This window comes from Equus asinus, chromosome 11 (genome assembly GCF_041296235.1).
Source record: "Equus asinus isolate D_3611 breed Donkey chromosome 11, EquAss-T2T_v2, whole genome shotgun sequence".
Classification (NCBI taxonomy): domain Eukaryota; kingdom Metazoa; phylum Chordata; class Mammalia; order Perissodactyla; family Equidae; genus Equus; species Equus asinus.
In genome coordinates, this window is record NC_091800.1 from 80,293,971 (window position 1) to 80,318,264 (window position 24,294).

At 38.4% G+C, this 24,294-nt stretch overlaps 1 protein-coding gene across 4 annotated transcripts in view; it reads left to right on the plus strand.

Annotated features, from left to right (window-relative positions):
- The window catches only part of MYO16 (myosin XVI), a 599,178-nt gene that overhangs the window by 119,965 nt on the left and 454,919 nt on the right, over positions 1-24,294 (plus strand). The window contains exon 1 of one of the 4 annotated variants that reach the window (XM_014852143.3): positions 913-1,074. The exons of the other annotated variants lie outside the window; for them this stretch is intronic. Coding sequence (XP_014707629.3) covers positions 1,047-1,074 — 28 coding nt within the window. The 5' untranslated portion in view covers positions 913-1,046. Of the gene's footprint in view, positions 1-912; positions 1,075-24,294 lie in introns of those variants that run through there. 4 annotated transcript variants of the gene reach the window in all.

The following is a 24,294-nucleotide window of genomic DNA, read 5'->3' on the forward strand; positions in this document are numbered from 1 at the left end:
CAAGTTTGCTTTTCCAAAGCCCTCAAAATCTGCAACACAAATTCCAGCCTATGTCAACTCATTTTCTGAGAAGATCATCATAAAAAGTATCAATTTGTGGAAAAATATTAATTTGCATTTTTAAGTGACTTAAATATGCCCTTTTTCTTTGGCTAACATGGCTATGGCATTATGAGCATGAAGTTTATTTTTAGCGCAGTAACCCTTGAAGACCATATATTTCTTTCCTTCTGATCCCAATTCGGTCAGACTTCCTTCACCCTGTTGTACAGTGAAATTCACTGCAGGCTGCAGAGGTAGCAGAATCCTAAATTTGTAAAGCTATATACAAAGCAAAAGCTTTTGGTGGATAATTTAAGTTTTACATTCTGCATAGACAACCGAAAAGATGTGTTGTGAAATATAATGTAATTTCTTCATTACTAGAGGCAGATCAAAAGACCTCTGATTCTAAGAGGTGGTTATTTCAAGATCCTGCTGTCAATTTCTTGTTCACACACAGCAACTGGTGGCAACTAAAAATAATCAGCTCTGCCACCAGCTAAGAATCTGGTCACATTTGGCTCATGGACAATGTGCACAAGTAAGATTTAGGATCCTTCCTCAGTCGCTTCCCTCCAGCCCACTCATCAGCTAGTTTGCTGCCGTTTGAAAGCTATTGAAAAGCCATTAACAGGCAGGACCCGGAGCGCCGCACTGCAGCACACCTCCGTGCAGGCAGAATGTGGCTGCACGTGAGCCCCAATTAGAGCGGACTATTCCCGGGATTGTGGCACCAGAAGCCGTGTCAATCAAGGGTGCTACAATAGCACGTGCAGCAGTGGTGGCTTCAGACCCACGGAGAGCTTATCTTAACTCCAGCTGCTGAATGAGAATGAGTTTGAAGCTTTTTGCAGGATCATGGAACAGAGTCTCGGTTCAATAATGCATCCTGAGGTAAACTGTTACCTGAGTAAGGGCTCTAAATAATGCATTTCCTGGGGACAACAGTTGTAGCAGAAGAGAATGCTGGAACCCGTAGCAAGATTTCTGTCTGAGATGGAAAGATGTCTCACTATCATTTTATCAAGTGCTGTAAGTAAGCTTGAAATTTTGCTCATATGGTTGTCTTCTTGAAATGTTATTTTATGCAGATATCAAAATTAAGGCAGGTCTTCTGGGGTGCCACATCCAGATGAGTGACATAGAATGGTGACTTTGAAAGATGTTTTACATGCTAAATGTATTTCCTCTTAATTTCAGGTTCTGAAATAATTCCATTGTGATCCAAATGCTGATTGTATAGAAATCTTTAAAACTTCAGCTTTTTAAGGAAAATATGCATACACACAGCAATTAAAAAAAGCCACCCATAAAAAGGAAATGTATAAGGATATTTCTGGGTATCAGTACCTATTAATAAAACATTTGCATCAAAATTTAGTTCATTAATATATGGCTGAGGCCATTTAGTCGATCTTTTGCTGTCAAATTTTACTGCTTCAGGCTACATTCAGTGCTCAAGTTGTAAGCTTGATCCTTAGGATTACCCTTGACTGTAAACTTTTGTCCTTGCATCCTTCACCTTGCAGTGCTCAGGGACTTTAGTGACACCAGTGCCAGATGCTCTACACTAATGCATATGCGGTGAAAAATAGTTTATCGTTGGCTTTTCTGATGGGTCCCTCAAGGGTTTCTTTAATGCCTGAATTATTAGCAGAATTTTCCAAGCTAGATAAAAGCTGCATCTAAACCTTCTCTGGATGGTAATAAAGAACAAGGAGACATATATATATAGCAAAAATGGCTCGCTAGATATACATTTTTTTTCTCCTGTGGCACTTCTGAAAACTTCTGTCCATTTATGTCTTTGTCTTAAAGTGACAGATGACATTCGTAGAAAATGGTTTCCTCTTAGGATGAGGGTTTTGTTGGCAAAGGACATCACATGTTACATTTGATGGAACACATTTTTGGATGAATCTTGAGTTTTGCACTAACGGACACTGAAAAAATAATGATAATTAAGAAGGAGAAAATCTTTACCTTTCTCTTGTCTCTGGTGGGGAATGTATAAAGGAATTAAAACTCCGTGATTAATGAAGATGAAAATGCCTTACTCTTCAGCATACCCCAAAGAGACATGCTTTTGGCTTGCAGGACAATTTTAACTCCAAAAACAATTCATTGATCAGCTTGTAAGTTTGAAAAGCAGCTCATTAATCAATAGAAATGGGGCACATGCGGCATATTTAGGAATTATGAGAATAGTCTTTTGTTTTAACCCCTGAAATCCTGAACTTATTATCCTGGATAAATATGCCTAGGGAGCACTCTTGGCTGGTTTTTATATCGCCCCTCATGTTTTGCTGCACTGGCAGAATGTCAGCATTTCTCCAGTCTGTGCCTCTGCAGAGGAAATTCCTGAAGCCCTCTGCACCATTTCTACAGGGAACCTGGGTGCTCATGAGGCGGAGTGGACACACCTGGGCGGCAGCCAGGGAACAGGCAGAAAAGCACCAAAGGACAGAGTGACATGGACTTGGGAGGTTCAGGGAGCAGTTGGTCACTTAATATAACATGAGGCTGCCCTTCCTTGCCTTACATTACTTTTGTTTCAGCTGAATTATTTGAGTTTAGAATTCCAGAAAATTCAAAGAAGTGATGATGTGTGATCAATGGAGCCATTTGAGATAATTCTTACAATCCAGATGAAATCTAAAATTAATGAATAGCGAAATGTTCCAAATACCTGGAAAAAATGTTCTTGATGAATTTATCAAAGTAATTACCAACTCGTTACCAAAGACCTGACTGTGCTCTAAGCTCTATGTCTGGCAATATCTATAAAATGGAAAAGAAGCATGAATATTGTCAAATGCTAACTGCTCTGGTGGAATGGTACAATATGTTACAGGAGTTCAGAATTATGTTTCATTGTGTGCCACTTGTCAAGGAACATTTCCTAGTCTTGAGCTGGATCTTGAAGGATGAGCAGCATATAGAAGGAAAAGTGAGGGCATTTACAGAATCAGAAGAATTTATTGATAAGGATCATAATCCACAGTTTTATCCTTGTTCTTGGTGCATAAGATGTTCCCATACTGTGTTTCCTTGTTCCTTATATTGGGTGACCTATTGGCAGGGTTAATTGGCCCACGTTCTTCACTTCCATTCCTTCCTCGAGTGAGCTCTTTTTCCTCCGCATGCCTGTCTCTTCATTCTGACCCTGGTTTACCACTGCACCACATCCACTTCCAGGCCAGGCAGCCGTGCAGGAAGTGGTCAGATTCCAGGGCAGGAGCAAGAGCTTCTGGAAACATGCAACCACAGAATCATGAGTGATCCTAGAAAGGAAGCCTTATAGCAGGATGTTGGGAGATCAATAAGGAATGCTTCCGAAGAACTTTTAATCATCTAGGACAATATCCATTATGTAATGTTAAAACGTGTATATACTGAAAGGTCTAAACTCAAATTCCAACAGTAGTTAACTCTGGCTTATGGTATTATAATAACTCGTTATAATTATAACTAATATAATTATAACGTAAGTAATTATATATAAATATAAGTATTTATATGTTAATTAATTGTGAATAATTAAATATATAATATGTCTATAACTAATTATACTTATGGAATTATGAGTTACTTTTGTAAACTATCCTATATTTTCAAAATTGTGTACGATGGGCGTGTTTTACTTTTACATCAGAAAATCAAAACTTTAAGACAGTGTAAGAGAGAATATTCAGAGAAAGAAAGGTCTCAGACCCAGATCACCGCCCACATTCCTTTCTGACTCTGTGGAAACTGACCCAATTCTGCATGTTCCACGTGTGTTATATAGAAATGTTAAAAACTAGAGTATAAAAAATTATTGTGGAAGCAAGATGTAGCAGGAAAGTTTAGGAATGCCACAACAAAAAGTGCTGATGCTTCCTGTATCTCTGGCCAAGAAGTACCTTGGATGGGTCTTTGGTGAAATTCTGCCTCTGAGTCGTGCCTGGTGAGCATGACACGTGAGCTTGGTGAGATGCCTCTGCAGAGGTGCAAGCAGAAATGAGAACTGGAACCCATGGGAGTCACGGGCTCACAGTTTTAGTGCCACATGAAACCTTGGAACTACACTTCTCATTTAGTCTCGACAAACTGGAGCAGAAGCTTGAGGGCTGCCCTATTCAATTCCCTCATGTGCCTTGGGAATCAAAGCGTTGCCACACCTATGCCTGGCCTATATGTCCCCTAGTTCAAATCTTACCTAAATGTATGGGCAGCATTGTTTGCAGTGGGAGGAAGGTTAAAGTTATTAAAAATGAGTATTCTCGAGAACTGCTAACTAAGGATGAATTATACCAGAAAGGCTGCTATTTTGCATATTAAACAAATTTTACAATACTGACGACACTTTCTTTTTTTCTTGTCACTCATTCTCATAAATGCTACTTCCACTAAAATGCCTTCCCTGATCTTTTGCCAAATGTACCTGATGTTGACTTTTTTAAAACCTCCACTGCAGGGGCCACCCCATGGTGTAGTTGTTACGTGGGTGGCTCCACTTCAGTGCCCCAGCTTCCAAGTTTCAGATCCTGGGTGTGGACCTATGCACTGCTCATCAAGCCATGCTGTGGTGGCGTCCCATATGCAAAATGGAGGAAGATTGCCACAGATGTTAGCTCAGCGACAATCTTCCTTAAGCAAAGAGAGGAGGCTTGGCAACAGATATTAGGGCCAGGGCCAATAGCTCGGGGTCAATATTCCTCTCCAAAAAAAACAAAAACAAAGAAAAAACCTACACTGCAACAGTTCTACCACCTCATTGAAACAGCACATGTTGGTCCAATGATTGCCTCCCTCTCCCTTAGCCCACTTTTTGCCCAGTCCAGATGCGTGGTCCATCATTGAAGCCATTCCACTCCATGTCCTTATCTCCCAATGTTGCACACAAGTGACAAACGCCAACCCAGGTTGAACCCAGTTTTCCAACTTGTCTGGCCTTACACCAAAGCAAAGTTGGAGGATCATTGAAGGAGGACGTAAGAGCAAAAGCAGACTATTTTCGTTTTAATTTCAGACAGGCAATATTCTCCCACGCTGTTACATGTCTTCCCAGTAGGCATGATGATTACTCGTACCCAGGGACCCCTTAAATCTCACACCCTAAGAAAATAGAAACCGTCAGATGTAACTCCTGCATCTTCCCACCATAAGTCTATGAAGGTGCTGGCATGTGTATTCCTCTTTGTCCACTCTGTTCTGTAATTGTGAATTGTTCTTCCATGTATCCTAAGCCAATGTGCTCTGGACTCCATCCCCTCTTGTCTCCTTCCTTCGGTTATCCCCTTCTCTCCTGCACCATCTATCCCTTCTCCACTGCACCATTTCCATCATGGACTAATAGACCCATTCAGACAATCGAACAGTCCCCCTTGACCTCATATTCCTTTCTGGCCACCACCCCATTTCTCTGTTTTCACAGTCACACCTTGGAAAAATTGCCTGTACACATGATCTCTGAGCCTCCTCTCCTTTTTCACTTTTCAAATTGCTCCATTCACCACTCCACTGAATCGACTTTAGTTAAACCACCTTCACGTGGCAAAATCCAATGGGTGCTGGTTCTTCCTCATGTTAGTTAATTTCTCACAACTTCTACCTCTTCTTTCACAATTCTTGGGATTTTTCACCTATTTTGCTGGTGACTTTTCCTCTACCTCATCCCCAGCTTTCTCTCCTTCTTAGAGCTTGGTGCTGACACTTTGCAGGATCCCTGGTTGACCTCATCCATTCCTGTAGCTTTAAACATCATCTATATTTTCCCAAATATGTGCCATTAACTTAGATGTTTTTTTTTCTTTTTGCAGAGAAAGGTTTGCCGTCAGCTAACGTCTGTTGCCAATCTTTTTTTTGCTTCCCCAAAACCCCAGTACATAGTTGTTTATCCCAGTTGTAAGTCATTCTAGTTCTTCTATGTGAGATGCCACCACACCATGTCTACTGACAGATGAGTGGTGTGGTTCAGCGACTGGCGAGTGCCGAATTTAACCACTAGGCCATCATGGCTGTCTCTCAGATGTCCTGTTTTCTCCCTTAATAACAAGGATATCTTTTCTGGACAATAAATATATATCTAAGTATTCTTTTTTGATAACTAAGTGATAGTCCATAGCATTTATTAAACCATTTACTTATAAACTCTTCCCTTTTTGATAGGCATTAACACATTATATTTTAGTATTTTGGCTTGTATTATTACAGTACTGATTAACCAAAGCAGTATTGCTGAATCAAATGGCATGTGCAGTTTTAAGTGTTGTAGAAACAGCCAGATTTCTTTCCAGCTGTTGCACTTTAGATTCCTGCCGCTAGCACAGAATGCGTATCCCAGCATCTTTGCCAGCCTGGGATGCTCTCTGTCTTCAAGTGTAGTCAGCTCCATGGTTGAAATACAGTTTCTCACAAGGCTCTAGTTTTCTTTTACTCACAATTAAGGAGTTTTCCCCATTTTTTGGTAGCCCTATTTCTTTATATCTGTTCTCATTTTTGTATTGAATTGCTTATCTTTTTTCTTACCAATTTTATGTAATCTTTCATATTAGGAAATATTAATGTTTCTCTGTATATGTGCTGAAGATAGCTTTCTTATTTTTTCTTTCATCTTTGTTTTGGGTGTGTGTTGGCATCTAATTTTCCAATAATTGCATAGAAATGCTATCTTTTCTTTTGTGGATTTTGTTTTCATTTATTGTTTTGGGTTGTCTATTATTCCTCAAGCTAAATGATTAGTCCTCAACATCTTAATCTAAACTTTTATTTTTACATTTTAAATTCTAACCCTTGTAAAATTAGGGTGGGTGCATGATGTGAGATGAAAGTCACTTCCCCCCTTCTATTTCTACATGTACCACATCCACCAAATTGATTGTCCGTTTTGGCAACATTTTAAATTCTAAAAAGTGCTTGCACCTATTTCTGGTTTCTGTTAAGTTGCACTGATCTATTTGTCTTGTTCATGGCCATATTGCTTTAGTTACTGTGGCTTTACAGTAACTTTAATATATGATAAAGTGAGTCCCTTCCGATTATCTTTTTTCATGCTTTTCTTAGATATTCTCAAATAATTATGTTTGTATTTAGTACTAAAACTGTTCAAGTAATCTTAAATGACAAAAAAAATCCCAATCAAGTTTTTAAGAAAAAAATTTACCCAACAATTTAAATTTAATAATATGTTATACTAAGATCCATTGATCAATAATATCTATGAATCTACAACATAAATTAATTTCGATACATAGCACAAGTATTTCAAACTGATATTTATCTTTATAACAGTATACTTATATGAATAAGAATTATAAGAATATTTTAATATTTTATCAACTATTTTATTGAATATTATTAAAATAAAAGAAAAACTAAGTAAAGCTCTCATACTAGTGATAAATCCAGGACTCATAAACCTAACACAATTAAGAAAAAGATAGAAATCATTAAACGTGCTGCTAAAGATAAATCTTTAATGTCAGTTATCTATATCATATCTAAATCCAAATCTAATCTATACCTCTCTCTTTCTCTATGTACCTATATATCTCTATTTTCTATCTATCCATGTATCATCTATCTTTTATATCTGTATCTATCATTCCTGTGTCATCAGTTCTAAAGTGAATAAACAGACTTGAAGAATATACATAAAATGATAAAATTATTATAGTATATGTCATTACATCTGTAGGGCTCTACACCCATGTCTTTACTTGGCATCTGTTATTACAATGTGTTACCTTCTCTTTCTGTAGCTTGTTTGATGAATGAAAGGGTGATCTTTATGCTTTCAATGGTGGGCTCACTTTAGGGACCTAACCATTCCATGGTAACTTAACTGAGCTGGATGCTTTAGGTTGATTTCATTCTCTTTTGTCTCATTCATTCATTAATTCATTCATATATTTATAAATTAATTCAATAAATATTATCAAGCTCCTATTTTTTTTCCAAGCACTGGTTTAAGGGTTAAAGATACAAGAATAATAAAGCCAGCTTAAATCCCTTCCATCTTGAAATTCCCATGCCAGTGGTGAGATGGAGAGTAAAGAAGTAGATAAACAGATGTAGATAAAAATTCTTGGTAGCAACAACTAATGTGAAGAAAATAAAGGAGTTTCAACATCTAATGAGTGACCTGGGAGCAGAATGAGGTGAGTGGCAATTTTAAATAGTTTGGTAAGGGACAACCTCTGTTGAGAAGTGACTGCTGAGTGACTGAATAATGTGAGGGAGCTGGGATGTGAAGATCTGTGGGAAGTGTGTGCTAAGCAGAGGGAACAGCAAGTGCCAAGACCCTGAGGCAGGGATGAGTATGTTTCATGTTGTTAATTCAGAGAACCTAGACTCTCAGAAGTTAACTTTTTTTGTTTAACATTTTATTAATACTTCCCAAACTCATAAATAAATACTACCTTCTATTTAAATGTTCTTCTCTACTCAAGCTAATAGTCTATAGATCCACTTACCTTTACTTCCAAACTTCTTTAAAAAGTTTTTTATATATGCCCCTCAAATGCCTCTGCTACCCGGTTACTACAGATTGGCTCCCACACCGTTATTTCCTTGAAACATAAAACTCTCTTTTTTGTTTCCCATTTATCTCAAAATATTTGCCCAGTTTGATTCAGTGACCATCTCTAACTTAAGTCTCCCCCTGTTTGCTTTTCTGCAAAAGTGTCCTTGTAACTCTGACTCATTCTGCCCTTCTTGGTTCCTTGCTTGGTCTTTCCACTGACACTGTTGTTTTCAACCCTCACGTCAGACATTATGCTATGCACTCAATTTATATTTATAAATAGATTTTTTTTCAGCAAGAAATTCACAATCTAGAGGGGAGATTGGAAAGTGAATAAACACTTTCGAGACATTTCTGTAAGTCAGTCTCATGAGAGAAAACAGAGAAAGGCACCAGTTCTACCGTGGGGAAGGTGTGCGAGGATCGGGGCCAAACTTCTCGGCTGAGTGAGAAGGCATTTAAAGATGATGAGGCATTTACTGATGACTAGTAGGGGAGGGGCCTGGGGCGAGGAGGGGCCCTGTATAAAACAGGGCATTGTGAGTGTGTGGTCCATTCAAAAGACAAAGAAAAGGAGTTGCATATGGTGCAGAAAGGAGAGCAATGTGCAATATTTGGACATGTGTGATGAGTTTTTCTGTTATTCATCATGCGAGGGCGTCCACTGAGTGATGTTAAAGAGTGAGGGATATGATCGTATTTGTGTTTTCGACTGTCCCTCTGGCAGCCATATAGAGGATGGGTTAAAGGAGAGATTGAAAAGGGGAGCAGACAACGCAATAGCCTAGGTGACAGCTTAAATCAGGATCATGGCAATGGGGATCATGAGGTATCATCTGGTATAAGAGATATTTAGTATAACATAGAATTAATAGAACTTACTGTTTTATTAGTGGAAAATTCTGTGCTTTGCTTTCTTTTATATATATATGTCCTATTTATGTTAATTATTTCATCTTCAGCATCTTTGTGGGTGGATTCCAGAAAAATATACCTGGTCCTGCTTTTGTCTGGATTTCTAGGTACACAAGATCAAACCCCAACAGACCACTGGACCCTATCAGCACTTCAAACTTGGGATGTCCACACTGAATCTATGTTCTTCATTCCTAAACTTGAATGTCCAGATCATGAAGGGCCTGTATGCTGTGTAATCACGTTTACACTTTTCCTGAGAGAGACTGGAATCCATAAAGATCCTTTAAGTGTAAGAGTGGACGGCAAAGATTTGCATTAGTAAGATCAAGTATGGAGAACAAGAGGAGGGGAGTGGCAGTGGAGTGTGGAAGCCAGCTGGCTGACTCTTGTGACAATCCACACCTGGGTGGAGGGGAGTCCCTATGAATGAGTGACCTGAGAATGGAGAAAAGTGGATGAATTTGAAGAAAGTTGAGTACCAGGAACCTTAGGCCTTAGGACCGATTTCGTAGTTGTGGAGGATGAAAGAAAGGGAATTTTCAACACTGGCCCTTAGATTTTTGTTTGACACAACTGTGTGTGTGGCTTCTGATGTGAACCAAAGGAGGAAGGACAGGCTTGGATATGTGAAGTTCCATGACATCCAAGGAGAGCTGCCCAGTGTGTACTTGTACATACAGATCTGAAGCTCAGGCAAGAGATGTCTATTTAAGATAGACATTGGTCATCAGCATATTGATTTCATTTAAGCTGTGATATGGGAGGAAATAGCCAGCAAGGAAATAGATGGCTCAGGTCAGAAACTTCTGAAAAGCAGACGGAGGAAGAGGAGTTCATAAAGGTATTAAGAGATCTTCAGTCAAGAACATAAGCATCACAGTGTTAGGAGGCAGGGTCTGCTACACAACCTGGCGCAATGTGACAAGATGAGGGTACACGTTTGAGGAGGATCCACTGGGACAATGGACAGGAGTCCTTTGGTTGTGTGGACACTGGGCAGTGTCAATGGGGAGGTGGGAGAGCAATCCAAACTGCAGTGACCTGGCCATCGTTGCAAGGGAATCACAAGTACGGAGCTCTTACAAGCTTTGGCTTCTAAAAGGAAAAGAGGATAAAGGTGAATTTGTGGACAGATGTGGTTCTCAAAAAAGTTTTTTTCTTAAGATAGGAAACACTTGAATAGTTTTTAATACACTGTATCTACTTCCTCATCTTTGAACTCAAACCCATCTATGTCTTCATACTTGCTTTCATTAACGGCTATGTATTGGGACCCTTTTTTGTTTTAAATCTTTGAGCATCGTTCAGTCTCTTGAGAAATTAAAATAATGATAACAACAAGGATAATAATACTGATAACAATGCAGATTTAGAAGAGCTTTGACATAAAGGAAACTTTGATTTTCACCAATCTTCATAAATAAATTCATGCTAGGATAGAACCTATAATATCAAGTTTTGAGAGTGATTGTTATATGAGAATGACCCTTTTGTGCCATGCTTTGAAAGTATGTTTTCCTTTCTGAAGAGAAGACATCGTATTACTGCAGAGTCCATTTAAACGATTCTTAAACTCTTGAGCTTAAACTGACTTACATCTTCAGAAAACTAAGCGTCATTGTAGACAGTTCCATAAATATGTCATCTCTACAGATAGTTGTAGTTAAAAAAGCCAATTAGGAGATACTCTGCACTTGAAAGTAGATGGTAAAATGGAAAGGGAAATTATGACATTGCGTGACTCGATGGTGCACTCTGAGTACTGACTCTGTTTTGTTTAGTTCACTTAGAAAAGTCGTTTGCTCATAGGAAGTGGTTGAGAGAAGAGTAAATAAAAGGCAGAGAGAGCTTCAGGGTCTTCTGAATATGGAAAGATGAAAGAGGCTTGAATTATTTATTATCTAGAAATGAGGAGTGACAGGACAGACAGATGCAAATTAATGAATGGTTTCGTGAAAATCAACTGGCTGCTCTTCTTCATTCAGGCTTTTAGAAGAAAAAGAGGAAGTCACTCACCCAAGTGGGCTGATAACAAGCGTGAGATTGACGTAGGATGTGCCTCTTTGTTCCTCATGGTTTAAGAATATGAAAGTCGCTTCTGGGGAGTATCATTGAGGGGAGAAAACCATTCGAAGGTTGAATCATTTCCTAAATGTCTAGTTCATTATTCTTTACTCTGAACAACTTTACCTATTAGATTAGCTTTGGGGACTGACTTTATACCCTTCCCGCAGGGCACTCAGAAATAGAATCAGGGCAGGCCCACAGGTTGCTTCATATTCTTATGGGATCCTAGACAAGTCTTACTTCTCCCTTTTCATCTCGCCAGTGATCCATAAAGCATGTCCCCAGGGATGTACCAGCAAACTCAGTTTAGGATACACCCAGCAAAGCGTGGTGTGGCATGCTCTGCTGGTATGAACTATGATTACAAATGTAGCCAGTGTGGGTAATGGAGGCAGCACATACCATCCACAACCGTTTAGGAAGCCTTAACTGTTACTGATGGGACCACTTGGGCCCATCCTAGTGTGTCTCAGCTATTTTCTAGTTTTTTTTCATCTTTGGTAAATCGCCGAACTTTTCTAGGGCTTGTTACTTGACGTCCTCATTTGAAAAATGTAGCTGATAATCTCATCTTTATTCACTTCACAGGTGTTACAGGTGTTTCTGTGAAAGTCAATCGATTCGTTAACAATCCCTCCCTTCATCCATCATCCATCCATCCATCCATCTCTGCAGTCAACGCTGGCTCTTTCCTGTATCCCTCCCTTACGGTGAGGGCTCATTGTGCCAGATCTAGGCAGGCAAATAATGACTGCTCGTACAACAAACCTGGTTTAGTGTTAAAACCAAACTTACATTAATAATATTGGGCACATGTTAATGACACAACAATATTTGATAAATGAAAATGAGTCATCAATAGTAATCAGTTCACATAATGACTGTCATTAATATTCTGTAATGAAATCATGTTTTAATAGTTTTTCTTTTTCCGGTATCTACAACAATTTTCTCATTGAAAATGACCTCTAAACCATGTATACTTCAATTTGTGCCCCATTTCCTTCTATCCTTTAGAGGCCCCAATGTGTTTCTCCACATTCAGAGATCTCCATCTTGCCTCCCCTGCCTCAGGTCTCCTTACACCACCTCCCCATCAACCCTCCCATGGAATATGGAGCACTATCTCATTTACCTACAAGAATTCTGGGGAAAAGCCTCCAGCAACAGTTCTCACCAGCTGTTACTCTGCAGCACAAACACACCGGGTTATGAAAGACAGATCAACAGGGATGACGTCCCAGGGAAGATGGTAGATCAGGAGGCGAGGAGGATCTGTGAGCAAGGGATATGGCCAAACATGACAGTAGAGCTCAGCACTTCCCGTCTCACCGTGTATACTCTATACGTCCTTGCAGGCTCTCACTTGACCTAGGCCAGCAACAGGAAGCTGGAGCCACAGAGAAAGCAGAATCAGTGGCTGGTTTCCTGGCTCAGACTGAACAGAGCGTGAGAAGCCCTTCCACAGGGCACAGGGAGGTGAGGATTCAAGAGTGAGGCAGGAAGCCCTTCTTAGGGGTGTTTTCAAGGTCAAGTATTTACTCCCAGCCATGCCGCAGCTCTGCCAAAGACGCAAGCTGACTGTAGGTGACCCATCTACCAGGACTCCATATTTTCCTGAATCCCGAGTTTGTGATCCCAAGTCTGCATGAGGAGAAAGTGGTGTCTCCATTGAAAGGAAAGAAGAAAATTAGAACAAGGAAGGGCTTTTTCTGTTTGTTTGTTTTATTTTAGTTTGATTTTGGTGGCGCATGATTTCCTGACTGTATTTAGGTTTTATCATCCATGCTTATCGGAGTGTTTAGCACTCTCGCCTTTCTGTGTTACTGAATTAATTTTGAGCACGTGTCCAACGATTTCAGAGGCACACAGATAAGCCATATAAGCCCATTTTATATTTAGAAAAACATTTTTGTTCATTTGTGATTCAAAACCAGCCAAGAAAGTGTCCTATTAAAGGGGAATATTAAAAGTTATGAAAATAAAATCTACTATACATCAAAGCGAGTCCTCATGCCTTTCTTTAATTGATGATTAACCAATTAATGTCACTCTATAGCATTTATAAATTAGCATTAGCATTATCTTGTTAAAATGTTCTGTGACTGGTATAGTCTGTCAAACGGGGACAATATTGGTTATTTTGATATGGTTTAGACATAAGCAAATGCACTCCTTTCAAAATCACATGTTATAGATTTTCCTCATTTTTTCATAAAGTTTTAAAATATATGCTAATTAATCAGGGTCAGACTTGTTTCTTACCTCCATAAACCTACGGTTTAAAGAAATTATACGCTGCTGGTATCTGTAAAGTATTCTGATTTCTTGCTGGACGGTTCCTACTTGGTGCACTGCCAGTTAACACCGTGAATACACATACTGCTGCATATCAATTAATTAACTGATAGATAGTAATCATAGCTACACACACACATCTGTTTGTCCCTCTTCCCAAGTCTGGGTTGTGTCCTCTTTTTACTAAGGGTGCCTCCTTTACTCCAGTCACCGCAGTTTAAAAGTTCAGTGGCACTTCACACTTTGCTTTCGGCCTCCGCTCTCTTCCCTGTAACCCACCTGAAGTCAATCACTCCCTCTGACGCCCCTGCTCCCGTTCAGACCTTCATAAGCTTAGGCCTGAACTAGTGGGTAGCATCTTGACGGTGCTCCCTCCTGTGTGGCTTCCCTCCAGGCTACTAGAGAAGCCACCAGATTTTCCAGAGTCCACTATTTTGATAGTAATGCTGTTTACAAATCTTTGGTGGCTCCCTGTGGCAGACCGAAAAATGGTAAAACTATTTTCACTCCCTCAGAAATATTCTGACTCCGTTCTTGTTTTAGTTTCATTTCTAACTTTTTACCTTTAGGTATCCTTCTGTCAAACTGAACTTAAATACTCCCAATTTTTCTGTGATTGCTGCAATTCTTCTTTTTTTTTTCTCAATTTAAAATTGAGAAATGTTTTCTTATCTTTGAATTTCAAAATTTTACCTGTTATCAAATTTCAGGTCAAATGCCATGAAATCATACTTAACCTTCTCCAAGTACTAAATTCCTCTTCTGAGTTAACTTAGCGCTTTATCTATTCATCTCCTTTGGAGCTAGATATATTTAGGTGACTATCCTCTCCTTCTTTTTTTAAAGATTGGCACCTGCACTAACATCTGTTGCCAATCTATTTTTTTCTCCTTCTTCTCCCCAAAGCCCCCCAGTACATAGTCGTGTATTCTAGTCGTGAGGGCCTCTGGTTGTGCTATGTGGGACACTGCCTCAGCATGGCCTGATGAGTGGTGCTATGTCTGGGCCAGGAAATGCTGGGCCACAGAAGCAGAGCGTGCAAACTTAACCACTCGGCCACGGGCTGTCCCCATGACTATTCTCTTTATCTTAGTTAGTAAACAATATGAGTGCAGAGGAATGAATGGTTAAACTTGTAACCATCAAATGTATAAATACTAAACTTTGCACATAGAAAGTTCTTAATAATACATTTGAATGAGTGAATGAATGAATCACTGAGTCCTTGAACATGGCAGCCCCCTTGATGTGCTCTGTAGGTGCACCTATGAGCAGAACTTGAGCTGGTCCCTCCCTTCGTGGGGTGTATGGTCTATGGGGAGGAGAGAAGGAAAGGACGTTGACTAAAGTATCCCTTTAATCATGAGAACATAATTTCACAATGGGAAACACTTTTGCATCAATTTGTCGGGCATATTCATATGGAAAAATTAAAATTCAAGAATTAGAATCATTAGGCTCTAATGGCATAAGAAGGGTTAAACTGAACTTTCATGCTCTAGGAATATGCTTTCTGGATCTGTTGTGTTAGCACTCTCTGGGAATCGTCAGTGTGGCATGTGCCGTGTGAGAAAGCACGGAATACTGAGTTTCATTGTGCCTCAACTTTTTCTTGTGTATATGAATTCTCAACTATATGGTTATATCTTTGTGACTGGGGACTTTAACTTTTACCTTTTTTATTTTTGTGTTTTGCTGAGGAAGATTGTCCCTGAGCTAACATCTGTGCCAATCTTCCTCTATTTTGTATGTGGGTCACTGCCACAGCCTGGCCAGCAACAAGTAGTGTAGGTCTGTACCCAGGAACTGAAGCTAGGCCTCTGAAGCAGAGCACACTGAACTTAACCACTAAGTCATGGAGCCAGCCCCCTAACTTCTACCTTTTTATGTCTTAGTTCCTAGCCGTGTGGATAGAAGGCATTCAATGAATACTTTGTTTACTGAGAATTGACTGATTAGAGGGAATTTTTGGTCTCCATCTTAAGCACAGCACATATGGAACACATACCATAAAGCTTTCTGAAATTTGGAAATGTCTTATTTTAAAATAAATAATATATAATAAATAGTCAGTGAAATGTAAAAGTTTAAACCTTTCTTCTACTTGTGGAACTCAGCTATATGTTCACGGCAGAAGAGAAATAAAGTAGATGTGCTAAAGGGATGTATCCTTTATCAGAAAAAAAGAAAAGATTACCATGGACTTGTAGGTTATATGAGTCACTTGGTTGCCATTGACAGAAAATCAGCTCATAATGGTTATTGGCTTTCATATCTGGAAAATGGCCCTCATACCTTGAAAGTCTACTTTCCATTGACTTCAGGTACTGCTGGATCTGGGCTCTGGGGATTTTAACTGGATATTATTTTCACTGTCTCTGTCTCTCTGTCTCTGTTTCTGCCTCTCTCTCATCTCAGAAGATATGAGCCTTGATAGCACATGCCTACATCCTAGTGGATTGATATTAAAACAACAAGACAGGGTCTATTTTTTTCTCCCTACGTCCACCTATCAAATCTAGTGGAAGGTTTCTGAATTTTCCCTACTAGGATTATATCCCCACATGAGGACCAGTCATTGATCCTCAAGGTATGGGCCAGTATGATGGCTCAACCTAGGTCAAATTTCCAGCCCTGCAGGCATTTCACTTGGGCATCCTTCTTAATAACCCCAATAGGATCACATGAAGTGCTAGAGGAAAGGGATTCCCAGAAGGAGGGTGCTTCTGGAGAAATTAATAGGCCACTCTAGGTAGGTAATGATGGTTTCAAATTCCGTATAATGGAGTAGCAGGAAGACACGGATGAAGATGGAAGTTATGTAAAAGGCTGGTCTTTTTGTGTGGGGCCCTAATTAGTAGTAATCCTTTGTGGGCAAGGTGGAGCCTATTGATGGGCTTGTAGATTTTGGCTACTTTTGTTTACTATACCATTGTTCTGGGTTACTATTAAGACAAAGTATTTTTGAAGTTTTCCCAGCAGAGTGGAGTGGTGAAAGATGAAAGCCAAAGGTGTTTAATGCAATAATTAAGACTTGAGATAAGGAGTGTCCTTATGTTGGACGTAGGGGTGCTTATCCGTGAATTGTACTTTTTGTTCTGACATTGAGTCCTAAATTGACCTTGAAGAACATCTTTTATCTGAATATGTCTTACAAACTGATGCAAAGGGCAATGGAAATCCTTTAAAAACACAAGCTATAACCTAGAAAGTTTCTTAACCTAGAAAGTATAATAGAAATTTCAACATCTGACTTTTCCCTAAATTTTTTCCTTTACAAAAAGAAAGGGAGACAAAAAGACTCTATATAGCCAAAATTAAATATTAAGTGGGAAATTCAATTTTGTGTCAGCCCATTTGAGGACTGAAATATTTTATATCAAAATAATGTCAAATGCCAAATATTTTATGTGAAGGTAACATTTTAAATTAAATGTTTTACAAGATTAGGAAAATGATGAAATTTTTTAAAAAAAATTATTTACAGCTGTGAAATTAGAGTTGCATGGATAGATATACACAAGCTTTCAAATTAAAAAAAAAATACAAGAATTTAAAGAGGGGCTGTAAATGTAAAGCCTGTGCTCGCTGGTCGTGTACTTGAAATACTCAGCGCTCATTTGACAGTGTTGCTTCTGGACGCAGACTGAAGGCATCCAGGAAGCTGCATGACTGACTGGTGGGGTCATGCAGCCAGTCATGGCTTCTGTTTCCTTAGGAGGGAACTGGTGTGTTGAAACTCGCGGGGACCCCATTCTGAGGCAATCTGAACACCGGGGAATTTGCCTGTTGAAAACACAGTCTGGCAGCAATAGAGTGAACTGAGTCTTTTGCAACCAGAAGTGAAGATGGTGACTGAGGATGAGATGTGTGGATGTGGATTCAGAGAATAAGAGTATTTGAAGTTTGAAGGTCCAAAATGTCTATTTGGGGCAGAGGGTCTAAGTCTATTTTACTGAGTGTGAACTGAAAGAGAGCTTTTCTCTTGAGCCACCCGGGAATCCAGCTTGTCCGAGACTGTCTTAATTCCATAGCATCACCCTCTTTTGTAAGCGACAGGCCAGCAATTGCAGTTCCAAATCTTGGAGACACCCCTAGTGGGAGCCTGGTGTTTAGAAAGGCAGGGGTATTCAGGAAAAGACAGGGTTTGATTTCAGCCATATGGCATGCCAACCGAAGCATCTGAGAATAGCCATCAGCAGGCAGTTCTGATCTTGAAGGGGCTAGATTTCTCCAGAGGAATTCTCATTGAGTGTGATTCTAATGAGATAAAAGCTAATTGATATCCTGAGGTGGGGCTGCAAGTCACCAAGCTCTGCAGATCCTGAATGTGCCTGTTTTGTCTCTGAAAATGAGCCTGGTCATTCAGTGTTCTACATATTCAGGTAAATCATTGTGCGGGGCATTAGCACATGGATGTGATTTTGGAACCACCTATGACACAGGACAAAGCATTCATGACATGGTGCCCTCTATCAACCATAGATTTAATTAGACATGTGGGTCCATTTGGCTAATGAGCCAGGAACGTCACCTCAAGGTGACAATCTTCAGTTTTATTGTTACCCTGAAACAAAACTTAAAAAGAATTAGGACTATAAATCTATATCCACTGGAAAGCTATTTATCACAATCAAATCACTTGTTATTAAATAAATATTATAAGGAAAATATTAAACATAGAAAAGTATAGATTGATATGTAAAAAATAAATATACTTTAGAGTATGCCGTAATTTTTATGTCATGTGTATTTGTTTTATTTCCATTTTAATTTAAAAAGAAGACATTTGTCATATTCTTTTATTAGAGAAGCATGCCTTAATAATTGGATGGAAACCCAAGAAACGCTTACTTGATACATAAATTAAAAAATTTAAAGACAGTAAAATAGCGAAATGAAAAATATTGTTGGCTTTCTTGAGAAGAATTCAAATTATTTAAGTTTATTTCTTCATTTTTTGGTCAAGTGTTTCAATGCAGGATTATATGAAACAGGCATTGTGGATCTAATTCCTGAGACTTTTGAGGGCATAACATCAATATCTTCCCCAAATGTAATTTGTATTTCTTTGTATGATTTTTTACTCTGTAAAGAGGGATATGGCCCTGCAGCTTGATTACAAGGATGTTAAAATCTAGCACTTTTTAAAGACTTCAATGCTGACGGAGGATTTTTTTTAAGGCTCTGAGGGAGTATGTTGAAGCTGATTATACTGTTGTCTTTGGAAATCCTCGTTGTTCCTTTGTTTCGTTGTTGCTGTATGTGCAGTAAAAAATAACTCTGAAAGCACAGTATAACAATTGATTCTGAGGATAAAACCTCTGCTAGGAGAGTCATTGGGTGCATGGATATAAATGTGTGTGTGTACACACGCACTCATGCATGCGTGTGCTTCACCTATGTGTAAGCTTCCTAATTTCCTCCCTGGACAACTAACTTCTGGCCACTTCGAGTTCACAGCAAGCATTTTTATAAAGCGGGATAAACAATAAATTTGCAGCTACACTTTTCATGAAGTACTTAAACTATGTATATATGTTTTTAAAACCCCTGTGATGCAGCCTCTTGTGTCTTATTCTTTTCTTTAATCCCACTTTTTTTCTTGTGGTAAAACACATAAAATTTACTAAGTTAACCATTCTTGTGTGTACAGTTGAGGCAGTTAAACATATTCACATTGTTGTGACACAAATCTCAGAACTTTCCATCTTTAAAATCTGACACTCTGTACTCATTATACAGCAACTACCCCTTTCTCCCTCTCTCCAGCCCCTGGGAACCACCCTTCTAATTTGTTTCTATGAATCTGACTACCTTAGACTCCTTATATAAGTGGAATCATACAGCATCTGTCTTTTTGTGATCGGCTTATTTCCTTTAGCGTGTCCGCAAGAGACATCCATGTTATAGCATGGATAGGATTTTCTTCCTTTTTTGAGGCTGATTAATATTCCATTGTGTGTATATTCCACATTTTGTTTATCCATTCGTCCCTCTGTAACATTTAGGGCGCTTTCACTTTTTGGCCATTTTGAGCTATGCTGCAGTGAACATAGGTGTGCAAATATCTCTTTGAGATCCTGCTTTCAATTCTTTCAGACAGACACCAGAAATTGGACTGTTGGATCCTACGGTAGTTTTATTTGTAATTTTTTAAGGAACCTCTATACTGTTTCCCATACTGGTTATACCATTTTACGATCCCACCAGCAGTGCAAAGGGTTTCCAATTTCTCCACATCCTCATCAACAAGTCTCATTTTCTGGGTGTTTTTTTGTTTGTTTGTATTTTGGTAAGAGTCATTGCTAATAGCCGTGAGGGTGATGGCTCATTGTGGAAATGTTTATTCAAGTCCTTTGCCTGTTTTTAAATTTGGTTATTTGATTTTTGTTGTGGTTGAGTTGTAGGACTTCTTTGTATATTCTGGATATTAACCCCTTATCAGATATGGGATTTACAAATATTCTCTCCCATTCCGTGGGCTGCCTTTTCACTCTGTTGATTGCATTCTTTGATGCATAAAAGTTTTCGAGTTAGTCCAGTTTGTCTGCTTTTGCTTCTGTTGCCTGTGCTTTCGGTGTCATATCCAAAAAATCAGAGCCAAGTCAAATGTCATGAAACTTTTATGTTTTCCTCCATGATTTTTATAGTTTTAGGCCATAAGTATATGGCTTTAATGAATTTTCAGTTAATTTTTGCATATGCTGGAAGATAGGGTCCAACTTCACTCTTTTGCATATGTCATCTTATTTCTTGTGCTGTTATTTTCAGGTTTTGAAAACGTACATCATTAAATATGTTCAGTTTGTATAAATTTTGCGTCTATGAAAAAAAACCTTCCCTTTGAAGTAAATCATGACAATTAAAAGAAAATTTAAATAAATGTATATAATCTTATGTATCTTAGATTGTGTCGCCTAGAAGCAGAGTCTGAGAGGGAAATTCAGCAGTGCATGACAATATAGAGAGGGAATGCTCATCAGGGAAAATGCATAGGGAGTTAGAGAAGCAGGGAATAGAACAGAAAAAAGTAGAAAAACAATGTATTCTTTGGTGAGGTCTATACTCATCCTGATTCAATTTGCTCTGGGGTGAAAATCATACCATAAAGTTGTCTCCTCTTGAGACAAGGGGACATGTTTTTATATCTCTGTGTGGGTCATCAGTGACTGTGGCTTAAGGTGTGTGAGCAGAGTCTTCCACTCCTGGGGAGACTGGCCTAGCTGGAAATTCTCCAGAGGGAACGGCTCTGAATCCTTATGGGCCAGCACTCAGTGTATCTGGGGACCAGTGCTTCAGCCAGTAAAGGGGCTCTGAGCAGGGCGTCAGGGGCCACTAACTAATACACGCAACATTTGAAGTCTGTAAGAGAAAGCATTCCCGAAGTTGCCAATACAAGCTGACATATGATTCATCCTCATGGATTCAGATAACTATCCATTCTTGCTGATAAATGATAAAGTATGGTATCTTTCCCTTCATAGGGAAAATTGTAACATTTATTTTTATTTCATTCTGATGATTCATTTTTCTTTTGGAAAAATAGGTCAATAAGGCATTTATTTCTAGTCATGCCTAGATATATGTTGAGCATTTTACCCGAGTCCACTCCATTCCCAGGCTTTTCAGGTCTACTCACGAAGGACAAAAACATTTCCACCAATAATAAAAAAATAATCACTCAAGAAAAACAGGCACTGTATCCTAATTTTCTTGTTTGTCTTCTTGTTGGTACTCCATGGTGACCGCCAACTTGTCACTGGGCAGCGGCCTAACAATGTTCCAGGAGAGATTCCTCTGACACGCTTGCCTGCGGAGGGAACTTTTCTCATGCTTGCGTCTGAAGTTTGCTATTTGCCTTCGCCTCAGCACATCTGAAACCATCCTGAATGGTCTTGATGAGCCACATAATCTCACCTAGAAATGTTACCACATAATGTAGATATTTAAAAAGCTGGCGAACTGTTTTCCTGACTAGCTGTACTGTTTTACATTCCCACTAGCAATGGTGAGAGGTCCGGTTTCTCCACGTCCTCACCAGTATTTAATATTGTCACAAGTGTTATTTTAATTTTAACTCTTCTAACACATGTGTAGAGAGATGTCATCGTGATTTTAACTTACATTTCCCTAACGGCTAGTGATGTTGGACACCTTCTCATGTATTTATTTGTCATCTATTTATGTCAGTAACATGTCTCTTCATGTCTTTTTCCCATTTTTTAATTGGATTGTTTGTTTTTTCACTGTTGAGTTTTGAGTTCTTTGTATATTCTACATACGATTCTTTTGTCAGATATATGGTTTGCAAGAACTTTCCCCGAGCCTGTAGCTTTTCTTTTTATCCTCTTAAGGCGTCTTTCTACACGGCAAAGCTTTTATTTCCATAGAGTCCAGTTTATCAATGATTTTTTCTGAACCATGTTTTGGTGTCAAGCCTAAGAATGCTAGGTCTCAAAAATGTTCTCCTACATTCTTCTAAAAGTGTCCTAGTTTTGTGCTTTACATTTAAATCTCTGATCCATTTGGGTTAATCTTTGTATAAGGAGTGAAGCTTCGGTCGAGGTTCATTTCTTTCCTTATGGCTGTTCACTTGCTCCAGCATCATTTGTTGAAAGGACTTCTCCTTGACCTGCTTTTGCACCTTGTCAGGAACCAGTTGGCTGCATTTGTGGGCACCTGTTTCTAGGTCTCTGTTCTGTCCCACTGATCTAAGTGTTTATTCTACCAACGCCACAGGTAGAAAGTACTGAACACAGAAGTTGGCGAAATAGACTTCTTTCCTTCAGTAATAAGGGAGGATTGTTTACAAAATGGGTTTTTGTTACTCCTAATCTGTTTCATTGCATGCTAGATTATTTTGTATTTGTTTATTTTTAGCTGCAACATTTTTTAAGAGGTTTCTAGGATACACATCTTGGTTGTAGGAGAGATACATCTTAGATATAATGAAGTATTTCCAACTTGCACTTTAATAGCCATGTTATAACGTTTATCAACTTTGTCAATCAAATGAGTGTGAAATATGTTAATATTTTTTATATACCTTAGTGAGGCTGCACATCTGTTGTTAGGTGTAAAAATGCAGCTTCCATCTTCTCTGTGAATATTGACTTGTGTTGAGCAACATTCTGGACTATCATTTCTAACAGCTGAGTCCTAGAGTGTGTGGTCTTTCTATACAGATAACAGTGTTTACAATGATAACTGAATTTTTTCTTGCTCCTACTCATATTTTATGGCCTTTATTTTTTCCCCTTTTTTTCTAGGCTGACTAAAACCTTTATTTTGAGGTAGAATGGAGGGAATGATAGAGGGCCTTCCTTTTCTAAATTTGAAACAGTTTAAAGTAGTGATTGACATTCACAGATCTAAAATTAGCCATCCTTTCATTTCACTGACAACTTGCACACTCCTGGGTTCATTTTCCTCATCTACATGTAGGCTATTTGCACTCATATTTATACTTTTGTGTATATTTATTGTATTTATAAATGAGATTTATATTAAATATTTACAAATATTAAATATCTACAAATATCAAATATTTACAAATATTCATTGCATTTATGAGTGAGATTGACCTGTAACACCCTTTTTTGTGGTGTCCTCACTTGATTTTGGTATCAAGGGTATGCTAGTCTCAGAAAATGGGTTGAGACAATTTCCATCTGTTTCTACTCTCTAGAAGAATTGGGGGAAATGCAAGTATCTACTCCTAAAACACATGTAAAATTATTTGGTCTGTGTTTTTTTTGTCAGTTTGTTTAGTTTTTTCTTTTTGGTGATTAAATTTTTAACAATTAATTTAATATAAGATTATAAATCTATTTAAGTTTTCTATTTCTTCTTGAGATACTTGCGGCAAGTTATATTTTCCTAGATATTGTCCATTTCTCATGTCTTTCTTCCTCTTTGTTCTTTCCTTATTTCATTATATCCTCATTTTATTATTTTCCCCTTTCTTTTTTTGTTGGGCTTCCTTTATTGTTCTTTTCTAACTGTGAATCAGGTACTTTGCTCATTGATTCTAAGATTCTAATATAAACATTTAATGCTATAAATTCATTTCTATGAATATTTTAGTTTTATCCATGAAATTTTGATGTGGACTTGCTTTCGTCAGTGATTAGTTCTGAAAGCTCATTATTTCTATTATGTTTTTGTCCTTAAACTATGCTTTATTTAGGATCAGCTTTTTAAGTTTCTGGACATATTGGGAGGTTTGGTTCTACTTCTGTAGTTGATATCCAGTTCTCAACTGTGTTAAGAAAATATCTGTGTAATTTCAGTTCTCCAGTACTTGTTGAAATTTGCTTTGCTTTTTGGCCTATGCCACAGTTAATTTCATAAATCATCCATGAATTCTTGAAAAAAGCTTTTTCCCTGAAAATTGGGTGCAAGTTTCTATAAATGTGCTTTAGATCAAATTATCTACGCTCTTGCTAACTTTTTTG